The following is an 11,081-nucleotide window of genomic DNA, read 5'->3' on the forward strand; positions in this document are numbered from 1 at the left end:
TACTCTATTATCTTTGATATCATCCTGACAAAATTTATTTAAAATCATATACATTGCACTCCCATTAGGAAAACTACAAATTGGCTTAAATTGGCTTGGTACCTTAAATTGAGTAGCTACAACATTCTTATCACTGCATTCATTACAAAAAGTGGTAGGGAAGCACAACCCACAAAATTTTGGAAGCTTTGATTAGTAAAAAGGTGTCACAAAAAAACAACCAGAATTAACTTTTTAAAAGATATTAGCTGCACTTGATTGGGTAAAGGAGTCAAAATATATACAGATATAAAAGGGACTAAGACAGAAGGTGCTATATACAAGGTTCAAATGACACTACGCAAACAAATATTGTGCGATGTAATCTCTCTTTAAAATGCCATTTGCTTTTGCCTCATTGATGAGCTGTCGCAACTCAACCTCATTTCCAGCGTCTTCATGGTTAACTTCCTGATAAGAAAATAACAAATATGAAATGACACAAGCAGATAATAACATTCAAAAAGTAAAATTGTTCATGTCATTAAAAAAAACAAACCACTGACCTCAACAATATCTCCTTCCAAGATGATAAAATTGTGAAGTACAGTGCAAGCCATGATACTGTCAACCAAGTAATCGATGCAGTAGTTGTGGAAATACTTAAGCCACCTCCACTTTCCTTTTAGCAAGCCAAAAGCCCTCTCCACACACGACCGACTTCTTGAAAGGTAATAATTATGGACTTTCTGGCATCTGGTAAGATTGCCATTATCCCTGTACGGTATTAGCACCTAAAAGGAAAAAAAAATCAAAAAATATCAACATTGGATAGGTTGCAATGCATTGATTGAAATGGAGGTAATCTGGTTGTACCTTATCAGTTAATGTATAACCTCCATCACCCAAAAGATGGTTGTCAAACACAATAGTTGGATCTCTAAAGATATTTTGGCCCAGAGGGCTTCGTGAGAAGGTTTGTTTGTCTCCAACACTTCCTGGTTGGCCAACGGACACGTCTCGGAAGACAAGACGGTGGTCACAAACACCCTGCAGTAGTATAGAGTAATTGTGCTTCCTATCAAAGTAGCGTTGTTTCTGCTCTAGTGGAGCTGTAACATTTATGTGGCAGCCATCTATGCAACCGACCACTCCTGGATACCCATACATTTCTTCAAATGCTGCTGCAATAGATTCTTGTTCAAGTTCCCCTGGCCACTGAATGTAATACACAGCCATTTCTCTTAATGCCTCAATTATGTATTTGAAATGAAAATGCACTGTTCCTTCAGCCACCTCAAATATCACTCCAACTGCACGGAATGAATCAGGTGTGGCTAAAATCCACAACACCATAAGAAGCGCTATGTCAAGGCCTTTCTGACTGCTTCGTTGCCATCTATCATTAATTTCCAGATGGTGGCCAATTGCTACCAGCAATACCTGAAAACATTATCACATTTTAGAAAACTGTACATGCCTTTGAAAACTGAGCAAACAGCAAGTGACAAAAATATAGTACCTCAAATAATGATGTATCCATTCGGAAGTGCTTCTCAAATTGGGGATCACCCAGTCGCCTCCAGCTTTCAATATCAACCCAGATTCTCGATCGCTCTGGAAGAAACAAGGATCAAGGATTCAACATTGGGAATCAATTATCTATATCAAATAGCAAAATCATCTAACCTAACAAATAAATTTACCATTAAATTGAAACCGATCGTCGTCATCAAAGAACATAGCTAACATGAACAATTCTGCAGCCTCTTCGTCATAATCTATCTCGTCGTCCATGGCGTAGGGTCACTGCTTAACTTAAAAATTAACCAAACCAAATAGACTGATAGAGATTTCAAAATTCAAAACTTACACACCAATCACAAACACCGCACACCGCCGCCACCAAAGAACAGAAACATTCCCTTCTCTCTGCCCATACCCCACGGTCCACCTGCTCGGCAAGCCTTGAGTGAAAAACAGAATTTTCTCGAGAACCCGACGTCGTATCGCAAGCCTAAAAGTATCAATGTAAACCTTAAAGACAGGCGAATAATCGGCTCGCTTTATGTTATGGACTAAAACGTGTCTAAGCGGTGAAAAAGTCGATCTGAAAATAACCTCCCCCGCTTGCGGGGCGAACGTCGTCGTTTCAAAGACTGTCTATCGAAAATGTGACAAATAAATACAAGTATTGTGACAAAATTATAATCCTTGTACTGTCTCGTTTCCAAAAATATGTACTTCGATGAACTTAAGAGGTGTTAGGAGCAGCGAGAGGCCATCTAAGCACTCCGCGCCGACCAGGCGCGCTCGTCCGCACGCACGCACGCACGCACCGGTGTTAACTAGAGATCCCCAAGTAGACGTTTTCCAAACTGAGCCGCTAGCCGCTCAGCCTTGAGACGCGAAAAGGCTGTGGCTTAGGGATTGACGACAAGTGACGGCTACGGCTGTCTGCTGTTTTAAAATCAAAACAAAGATCAGATCTGTTGAGTTCTAGCTCTAGTTCTGATATTTTGTTTGATATTTATTCTAAGTTTCGTTGTGAACAAATGGAAGTCGACCATCGGGTGATGGCTGGAGCTGTAGCGTTCCTTCTGATTGACCTTTTGGATGGTAATTGCTTTACCTTATTCTCTGGTAAATACTCTACTTGATTATGTCAGGTTTAAAATTTTGTGATTCGTTTTTCAGATGATGATGATAAAAATCTCTGGGAACATATTACTGTGGATATCAATGAATATTGTATTTTAGGAGATCCATCATTCCAATGGCATTTCAGATTGACTAAGCCACTCTTTGAAGTGAGTTAAGATGTTCCTTGAACTCTGTGTGCTCTTATGTTCTTGAACTTACCATAACCTTTCCAGATTTTACTTCAAGAAGTTGGAGACTACTTAACTGAAGAAGAGCTATTGATCAGAGAGAGACGTCCAGTGGCTCATATGCTGTTAATGGTTGTGTGGATCATGGCAACCCCCGACTCATTTAGGAGTGTTGCCCTACGATTTGGAGTCAGCAAATCAGAAGTTCATGATCACTACGTTCTAACAATCAGAGCATTGCGTGAGATGCGTGGTACTTACATCACATGGCCAAACGAAGCAAAACGCAACAGCATCAAAGCAAACTGTGAACGCATCTCAAACTTTCCTGGGATTGTGGGCATAATGGATGGTTCCCATATAAACATCATAGCGCCAACTATAGAAAAAGCTGCTTATCGCAATTATAAGTTTTGCTATTCGATTAAAGTTCAAGCTGTTGTAGACCACACATTGCTTGTAACAGATGCATACATAGGAGAAGTTGGTAGCCTACATGATGCGAGAGTTTTTAGGGGGAGCCCTTTACTGCGCAACATTCTACGGAGAGAAGATATCTGTGGTGATCCATAAGAGTGACGTAAGTGCACTTACGACACTAACTGAGTTATTGCTTGCATAAAATTCTCTAAGTTAATGCGCATCTTTTGGTCCAATCAAATCTTATTTATTCAAATTAGGCAGGGCTGTGTGAGCTCAGAAAATATGTCGTAAGTCAAATTCTGGGCTCTTCAGTCAATGAAAGTGACGTATGTATACTTGCGCCACTATTTTAAGCAAGATTTTGTCGCAAGTACAGTTGCGTCACTGTAGCAGATTTAAATTTGTCCTAATGTTGACTTGCGTCACTTGCTTTGATTTATGTGAGTACTTTGCTGCTTCTCACAAAACAAAACAAGATACCTCTTGAGGGTTTAGGTAATAGTAAATCTCATTGCCTAAGGCAACAGGTTGGGAATTATATTTATAATTTCAATATTTTCTATCAGCCTCCAACAAACAGTGGTTTTCTTTCAAACGAGTAGCTAAATCTGTCTCTATATGTTGTCAAGAATATATAAATTATGGCTTAGAGTCCCTGAGATAACCTCTCACCCGGTTTTCCGAATTTCGATTTTAGGGCCTACCTGTAATCTGATGTGGATTTCAAACAAGCTTGACTTCTGGCACATAACATCGACAGCGTAAGGTACCACAGCCACATTACTGTCAGTCTCTCATTTGCATATTACACTCAATTTTTGTTACTTGGGTGCGCGAATGATAGCTATCAAATTCACGATCCAAACATTACTTCGAATAAGACGTCTGTCAATAACACTAACGAGTGACAACAAACGCTATGAGAAATTAACATCTCAACAAAGAGCAGAAAGCAGTTTTTGCAGACGATTCTTTACGCCATCCGAACAGCGTCTTGTATTTTGCTGTAGTCACTTTCCCTGGGGTGTATTAGTGGAATCAGTTCAAAGATATTTGAAATTAAAAATTAAAAGTCATTGTTTGGTAATTGCTATTTCCGTCGATGTTGAAGTAACAAGTCGGTGTGTCAGTAAGCGTTCAGCAGGTTATGTTGCTGCTTTTCTTCAAGAAGGTATGTTTTCCTTTAAATGAGTATAAGAATGACTCATTAATTTCATTTATTTTTAAAAACTGTTTCAAATGTACATATTTGCTTATGATAGGTCTTGCTGCATTCTTACTGCATATGAATGACAAACCCAACGAATATTGAAAAGACGAATAAAGCAGAGAAACAGGTCAGTTCTTTCATTTTATTATATCTAGCTTTGTACTGAATTATATCTAAATGAATTATGTACATAGCCATGATGTGAGTGATAACTAATATAGAATTATGTATATAGACATAATGTGAGTATTAAATAATAATAAATAATAAAACAGAAACATTAGAATCTCCACTCTTTTTCAGGAGAAGGTAACGCTGACTGCCTCTCCCGCAGTTCCTGAGTGCTTGGGAAATCCAAACTCCAGAACCCTAAAATGCACACATGTAGTTTCAACATGAATTTGTACAGGTATTAGTACTTCACTTCTATGAATGCCAATTTATTCTTCTTACCTTTTGGAGAGCGCACAGGTGGGTGCTGAGCCCTGTGACGAGAAACCTTATTGATATCACCTTGCACTCCAGCACACTCGTAATACTGTAAAGAATACAGGATGTTTGTTTGTGAAATATATAAAGAGACTCTTGTTTGTAACTTTATAGTGTTTGCATTCACTTACTCCCTCACAGTCTGTGCAAGCATGTCCTGGGAATGCTTTCCTTTTATTTCCTCTTACAGTCTTTCCTTTGAAAGCATAAGGAGGATTTTCCTTCTCTGGAAGCCTGTTAATGGAAATGAGTCAGATTTGTTTTAGATTTGTGACTAACTTTGAACAGTAAGATTGGGTTTCAACTTGACAAAATTAAAACTGACCTGTCATAACTACTTGATCTTTTCATTTGCTTGGCTTCTGCAGCATTTGATTTAGTTTGACTATTAGACCACAGTGGCTTATTGACTTCAGCAGATTTTGGTTTGTCATTAGACTTACTGCACTTTATTGGCTTCACTTCAGCAGCTTTACATTTGACATTATAGCTGCTTAATTCATTTGGTATTGCTGCAGTTCCTCTCTTTAAGTTCAAACTACTCAACCATTGTACCTTATTTTCTCCAGCAAGAGATTTCATAGTATTTTGATCAGAACTACACAACAACTTTGGCTTTAGTTCAGCAGCTAGTGGATTAGGCTGATTGCTTGACAATTCTGGTTTTTTACTGCCCTCAGCGGCAGCAGGCAGATCAAAATTTAGACACCGTCTTACACGTGGATTACTCTTGAATATAGGGCTAGCTGATGCAGTAGTTTCTGAAAGTAAATAAGAGATCAATCTTAATGGAAGGTCAATATTGTCTCCATCTAATTTTCAATTTTAAAAATCAAACTTAAATGAAATAGAAATGTGACATTTACTTTTAAATCAAATGTTTGTTTTTGTTACTTACCTACAATATCTGTTTCTGTGTTTGCAGATGCCGTGCTTGTGTCGCAACCCAAAAGAAGGTCCTTCATGCTGTGACAAAAAGAGAGACAACCAGTGATATCACAAATGGAATTTTTCTTATTTCTTTGCCTGTAAATTTAGGGCAACTTTCTCTCCCAGTAAATAGTCATCAGAGCTTCTTATCTATGTCTTCACTTTTACTTGGGACATGAACAAACGCTGACTTTTCATTTCTTGAGTTAGCTTTCGGAGAAATTATTTGGCCATCAGCATGTTATTTCCATAAGCAATATATAACCTAATTTTACATTGTAAAATCGAAACATATCCCCAAAATTGAATTAAATAAAACATCTTTTGTTCATTTATGGTTTGAGTGTGGAGAATTGAAATGGTCTGAGAATCAGAGGAAACACCTCAATTTTCCAGTCATTGTTAACATCTTACCGTTCAATCATATTATTCATTCGTTCATTCTTCTCCGATAGTTCCTCGCATCTTTTTTTATAATAATTTAAATCCATTGCAGAAACTCTAATTTTCCCAAATGAATACCAGGCGTTGTCGTTGGTCTTTATTTCTGTTGTGCGAGTGATCACGAAAACAAACAGTGTGGCAGGTCAGCCTCGAGAATGGGGTCGTTGAACTGTAGTGATACCAACATCTGCGTTGTCGAATGTGTAAGTAACAACATGAGGTTAGCTGCCAGTCATATTTAAACGGGAACTAAATTCAGGTATCATCAATATTAGTACGAATATTGAGAGCGTTGAAATACTTTAAAATATATTTTTTAAAGTTGTTGAATAGTTTAGCTGAAGTATGTTGGTACTGAGCTTCTAGAGCATTCGGCCTTTAAACGAACTGCAGGTTGTTCGCGCCTTTCTTTGCGGTCACTAGTCAGACAACAACAAACTAGCTTTAGTTTCGGATTCTTTCTTCCTTCACTCATTCGAATGTTTTGTAAGTACTTTGAGTAACTTCTCGATAGATTTCTTAAGATTTCGTTAACATTTGTGCAAAAATTACGCGGGGGCATCATGCTGCTATCCTAACGGTTTTTCCCCTAGTTTGATATCTGGCATAGTTAGTTTTTCCTACACCTATTCCTACAACTACTTTTTGTGAGTTAGTATACCCAAAGGTGACGGATTTGGCAAAATTACATCCATAAAGGTAACTGTAAGAGGTAACTGTAAAAAAAAATGCATTCTGGAGGTCTGTTTTGACATTGAAAAAAGGTTGTGATCTGAACTTCATTTCATTATAGTTACCATGTTATATAACTTTTGCATGAAACAAAGGAGGCCCTCAAAATGAGCTCTCTTTTATGTCATTTTGGTTATGGGGTTATCTTTCATTTGTCGTGGTAGGAATAAATCCCTCCAAGGGAAGCGTATTAGGCTATAGAATCCGAAATAATCCCCTCACCTTTTATGGTTTCAAAATTCTTAACCTGTCTCTTTTGCGAATAAATTAAATTCAAAATTTTAATATTTGAACATTGGTTTTAGACTATTTCAGACGCTATTTCAGACAGTATGGTTTTTCTATGAATTATCCGCTTTTCTATTAGACAGCAGTTTTTAAGGCATGTTACTTTGGTGCTATGGGCAGTATCCTTCTTTCTATCATTATGTTAAAATAATGAAGCAATGTAAGCAACTCTTGATCAGTATTGATAACTGGAATTTTCTGTTAAGCTGTTACTTTACTTTGGGTCTCAGAGCTCGAACATCAGCCTCACTGGACATAATTTTTATCTTTTATTGTCAGTCTTTCATGTGATTAGATAGAAAATGATCACAAGAAAACCTAATATATATTGATGTCATCATTTTAAATCAATGAATGACTAGATTTGATCACTGGACAGTTTTGTTACGAGATGAGTTTAGCTCTCTGATGGAGACAAGTCAGAGGGGTATCGACGCTCACGCCCAGCTAACCTCGGCGATACACCGTGCCACCAGAGGCTTTGTACGGGAACTCGACTGCTTGACGTAGCTTTACCTAGCTTGAACAACCAAAACCAAAGGTCTCTTCTTTTCTCAAAGGCTATGGTGTCTCTTAACCAAACAGGAGTCAGTCATGTTTATTTTTATTAGTATTTTGTGCCTGAAATTGCAAATGTCACTAAAAATGTCGAAGTTTAAGGTATGTTATTGCCATACTGAGTTAAAGAAAAGCCAAGTACTTCAAAAAAAAAAAAGGCTTATACAACTTCAAGTTTAAGTTCAACTTTGTTTTGTCAAAAATTGTTAGGTATATGTGCATTTTGTCTCAACTTAAGCTAATAGGTTATGGTTCTCTCTCTAAATTGTAAATTCACTCGAGGAAAATGTTAATTTAAATCTCAATTCTGTTAATCCAAGGATTTTTAACATATATTATTTTCTCTCTTTCCACTCTTTTTACAGGTTATCTTACAAGTCATAACAAGTCATCATGCCGGGTTTGCAAAATTCAAATCGGACAAAAGCCATGTTTGCCAAGATTGGTATAGAGCCACCAGTCTTGAAAGGTGCTTGTTATTTTGATCTATCAAATTGGTAATATTCAACTGCAATTTAACCAGCTAGGCCCAGATTGCTCAGTGTATTTTATCTTCAACTGCTCATAATTTTTTGCCCATTTTAAATAGATTCTAGAAATGAGAAAAGAAAACTAAGAGATCGGAATGAGAGGTTTGATGATGCCGCCTCCTATACTGGATCAGAGTTCCAAGTTCTCAACCCAGACTTCGCTGCAGCTGCAATCGCGACTTCAGCTCAGAGAAAGTGCGAGTCTTGGCTTCAGAATAAACCCTATAAAGGTGAGCTCATGGTGGGGGCTTCTTTCAAGACGAGCAAATTAACTACGTATTTCAATTAACTTGAACTTGAAAAGAGTAACTGAAATCCCCCTCTGTCGCACAGATTCGTCTTTGGATTCAGTGACACCCCCCCAAAAAGAAAGTAAAGCTTGTGGATTACCCTTCATCTCCCTCCACAACAGTTTTAAGTATGTATTGGAGGCTATTCTTGTGTGGGTAAGTCAAGGCCGCAAAGTTCACAAGTCTAAGTTAGCTTATTTTATGCTTACTTTCAGGCACAACGGCTGCTCATGACAAAGAGAATGTACCGTCTTCACCTAAGAAAGATAGTGAGAATTTATTTTCATCTATTGATAGCAGTGCAAATCCAATCAATGTCCCACAGACTAAGAAAACATTAGGTGTCCCCATCAGAATCTCATCACAATTAAGAAACTCAGGTAAGGTTCCTTCATACATTGTGTTATCATCAAAAATATTAAAGAGCTATTAAGGGGGCAGACCCTTATGTATTTGAAATGATATTTTTGAGTCTAATAGTTTATTCTGTTCAAGTCCATACTACACAGGATTCTGTTTTTATTATTATCATTATTTGAAGTTATTTTAATTGGCAGTTGTCAACAATAAAGACTCCAACTTTAAATCAGTGGGTGTTGTTCCCTGCAAACCTACAGCATTTAAAGGTCCAAACTCTACCAAATACATTAAAACTCCAGAAAAGAAATTAATGATGTTAGTAAAGTTCTATCAAGTAAACCAAATGAGGCCAATAGCTGCACTTCAAAAACTTCTTCGGATAAATTGAGTCCTGCTACCAAAATTAACAACTTGTCTACACAGTCAGGTAAATTGACTTCTTATTTTGGTCTTCAACACAGTTAATCTTTTATTATAGAATGTAAGATTTGAGAAACATAAGTGCTATTTATTTCTACTTTATGCTTTCAGCTGAATGTTCAAGAGATGACTGTGGTGAAGGGGAAAACAGTCACTCTGCTACTGAAAATGATGAATCTACCACATCAAGGAGAACTCTAGGCTATACCAGGCCACTGGCCAACAAATGTTTCTCAAAGACTACAAGTCCTACAAGAACTTCAGAGGTGACAAAACAACCAGGTAAATTGACTTCTTTTGGTCTTGCACACAATAAATTTTTCAATACACCTATATCATGTAAGATTTCAGAACATATGGTTAAAAGATACTTTGAAGAGGGTACTGTTCAAAAAAGATTTTGTATTGATTTAAATTTATTTCTATTTTATGCATTCACATGTTTAACAGATGTCCGTGATGAAGGGGCAAGCTGTCATTCTGCTACTGATACTGAAACTACCCCAGCAAGGAGAACTTTAGGCTACACTACCATACCACTGGCCAATGAATTTTCCTCAAGTTGTAAAACAACTTTCGAGGTGTCAACACAATCAGGTAAAAATTTGTACATTGAATGTTGAAATTGACATCCTATTTCATATTTGTTGTACCTACCTCTTCAAATTTGGATGAACTTTGTTGAAGTTCATTTTTAATTTTTTTTTAATTTACAGCCTGCTCTGACTCAAATCCTTCACCTGGTTTACCTGAAAAATCAATAGATTGTGAACCTTCAATAAGAGAGAACAAAGCTAGAAAAAAATTGATCTTCAACTACTCTGCAAAGAATGGTACTTACCCTGAGCTATTCCTGTTTAAGTTTAAATTTTGAGTGTTTTGTTTAAAAATGTTTATATCTTTTTTGTGTGCAGATGAAGGGAACCATCGTCAACATCTTAAAAGGAAAGCAGTGCAACAACTGAAACCTGACGTATCAGGTATTATTTTACTAGTCATAGTCCCCCTTCCCGTTCCTGTCATGTTCCCATATAACTACAGTGAAAATTTTCCTATTGTGTTTTTAGATAATGATTCAGAAGAGTCTGACTCACGCAGGGATTTTGATGGATCAGACTTTGACGATCCAACCTGGGGAGATGATAAGCGTTCAACCAAAGAATCATCATCTTCTGACTCGGAAGATGAGACCGGTTCTTCGCCTGAGTCTTCTCTGCCAAACTCTGCTCGCTCTGTCAACAGCAGCTCAAGTGCTCGCCCTTCATCATCAACTCTCCTGCTCGCAATGGCAACATCTCACCTGCCTGCTCTGAAAATAACACACCAACTTCCCCTGCTGCTACGAAAGAACCTACCAAATCAGCCCAAGTGAAAGAAAGGAGAGAGCTACGAAACAAAGGGTGTGAATACACAACATCAACAAATAAGGTAGTAGCAGCAAAACGTTTGAAGCCACTTGCTAAATGCAAGCAAAAATGCTCAGAAAAAGTTACTGAAGATGAAAGGAAAACTATTTTTGCTGAGTATTGGAATCAATCAAGTCATGATAAGAGAGTGGCTTGCATAGCAAATCATGTCTTTCAGATGCCCAAGAAAG

At 37.5% G+C, this 11,081-nt stretch overlaps 5 protein-coding genes across 5 annotated transcripts; 3 read left to right on the forward strand and 2 right to left on the reverse strand.

The window, feature by feature from the left end:
* Positions 1-336: 336 nt before the first annotated feature.
* LOC127750363 (uncharacterized) lies at positions 337-1,776 on the reverse strand. The gene is made up of 5 exons (XM_052271916.1): positions 1,686-1,776; positions 1,502-1,596; positions 856-1,422; positions 546-773; positions 337-450 (listed from the first exon to the last, which is right to left on the reverse strand). The coding sequence occupies exons 1-5, from the start codon at positions 1,774-1,776 to the stop codon at positions 337-339; spliced, it is 1,095 nt and encodes a 364-aa protein (XP_052127876.1).
* A 779-nt stretch (positions 1,777-2,555) lies between these two features.
* LOC127750364 (uncharacterized) lies at positions 2,556-3,383 on the forward strand. Its single transcript, XM_052271917.1, has 3 exons — positions 2,556-2,598; positions 2,677-2,789; positions 2,856-3,383. The coding sequence occupies exons 1-3, from the start codon at positions 2,556-2,558 to the stop codon at positions 3,381-3,383; spliced, it is 684 nt and encodes a 227-aa protein (XP_052127877.1).
* Positions 3,384-4,531: 1,148 nt separating this feature from the next.
* Positions 4,532-9,734, forward strand: LOC113213777 (uncharacterized). The gene is made up of 8 exons (XM_052271909.1): positions 4,532-4,852; positions 5,858-6,509; positions 8,250-8,353; positions 8,474-8,644; positions 8,748-8,832; positions 8,920-9,084; positions 9,262-9,491; positions 9,596-9,734. The coding sequence occupies exons 3-6, from the start codon at positions 8,278-8,280 to the stop codon at positions 8,936-8,938; spliced, it is 351 nt and encodes a 116-aa protein (XP_052127869.1). The 5' UTR covers positions 4,532-4,852; positions 5,858-6,509; positions 8,250-8,277; the 3' UTR covers positions 8,939-9,084; positions 9,262-9,491; positions 9,596-9,734.
* LOC127750365 (DNA endonuclease RBBP8-like) lies at positions 4,724-5,897 on the reverse strand. Its single transcript, XM_052271919.1, has 5 exons — positions 5,831-5,897; positions 5,258-5,693; positions 5,064-5,166; positions 4,897-4,981; positions 4,724-4,812 (listed from the first exon to the last, which is right to left on the reverse strand). Exons 1-5 carry the CDS (start codon positions 5,895-5,897, stop codon positions 4,724-4,726), a joined length of 780 nt encoding a protein of 259 aa, XP_052127879.1.
* Positions 8,947-10,857, forward strand: LOC113215651 (dentin sialophosphoprotein-like). Its single transcript, XM_052271920.1, has 9 exons — positions 8,947-8,973; positions 9,030-9,084; positions 9,262-9,398; positions 9,488-9,491; positions 9,596-9,766; positions 9,935-10,081; positions 10,201-10,317; positions 10,399-10,464; positions 10,552-10,857. The coding sequence occupies exons 1-9, from the start codon at positions 8,947-8,949 to the stop codon at positions 10,854-10,856; spliced, it is 1,029 nt and encodes a 342-aa protein (XP_052127880.1). The 3' UTR covers position 10,857.
* Positions 10,858-11,081: the final 224 nt, after the last annotated feature.

This window comes from Frankliniella occidentalis, unplaced genomic scaffold, assembly GCF_000697945.3.
Source record: "Frankliniella occidentalis isolate FOCC.00 unplaced genomic scaffold, Focc_3.1 Scaffold178, whole genome shotgun sequence".
Taxonomy (NCBI): Eukaryota; Metazoa; Arthropoda; class Insecta; order Thysanoptera; family Thripidae; genus Frankliniella; species Frankliniella occidentalis.

Excerpts from the sequence above, each read along its gene's own strand:
- LOC127750363 (XM_052271916.1), bottom strand. The coding sequence starts at position 1,776 with ATGGACGACGAGATAGATTATGACGAAGAGGCTGCAGAATTGTTCATG. Across the intron at positions 1,423-1,501 it reads TGGATACATCATTATTTGAG|GTATTGCTGGTAGCAATTGG; the intron begins GTACTATATTTT and ends TAATGTTTTCAG. Across the intron at positions 774-855 it reads GTTATACATTAACTGATAAG|GTGCTAATACCGTACAGGGA; the intron begins GTACAACCAGAT and ends TTTTCCTTTTAG.
- LOC127750364 (XM_052271917.1), top strand. The coding sequence starts at position 2,556 with ATGGCTGGAGCTGTAGCGTTCCTTCTGATTGACCTTTTGGATG. Across the intron at positions 2,599-2,676 it reads TCTGATTGACCTTTTGGATG|ATGATGATGATAAAAATCTC; the intron begins GTAATTGCTTTA and ends TTCGTTTTTCAG. Across the intron at positions 2,790-2,855 it reads TGACTAAGCCACTCTTTGAA|ATTTTACTTCAAGAAGTTGG; the intron begins GTGAGTTAAGAT and ends TAACCTTTCCAG.
- LOC127750365 (XM_052271919.1), bottom strand. The coding sequence starts at position 5,897 with ATGAAGGACCTTCTTTTGGGTTGCGACACAAGCACGGCATCTGCAAAC. Across the intron at positions 4,982-5,063 it reads CTTGCACAGACTGTGAGGGA|TATTACGAGTGTGCTGGAGT; the intron begins GTAAGTGAATGC and ends TATTCTTTACAG. Across the intron at positions 4,813-4,896 it reads ACCTGTGCGCTCTCCAAAAG|GGTTCTGGAGTTTGGATTTC; the intron begins GTAAGAAGAATA and ends TGTGCATTTTAG.
- LOC113213777 (XM_052271909.1), top strand. The coding sequence starts at position 8,278 with ATGCCGGGTTTGCAAAATTCAAATCGGACAAAAGCCATGTTTGCCAAG. Across the intron at positions 8,354-8,473 it reads AGAGCCACCAGTCTTGAAAG|ATTCTAGAAATGAGAAAAGA; the intron begins GTGCTTGTTATT and ends CATTTTAAATAG. Across the intron at positions 8,645-8,747 it reads TCAGAATAAACCCTATAAAG|ATTCGTCTTTGGATTCAGTG; the intron begins GTGAGCTCATGG and ends TCTGTCGCACAG.
- LOC113215651 (XM_052271920.1), top strand. The coding sequence starts at position 8,947 with ATGTACCGTCTTCACCTAAGAAAGATA. Across the intron at positions 9,767-9,934 it reads AGAGGTGACAAAACAACCAG|ATGTCCGTGATGAAGGGGCA; the intron begins GTAAATTGACTT and ends CATGTTTAACAG. Across the intron at positions 10,318-10,398 it reads CAACTACTCTGCAAAGAATG|ATGAAGGGAACCATCGTCAA; the intron begins GTACTTACCCTG and ends TTTTGTGTGCAG.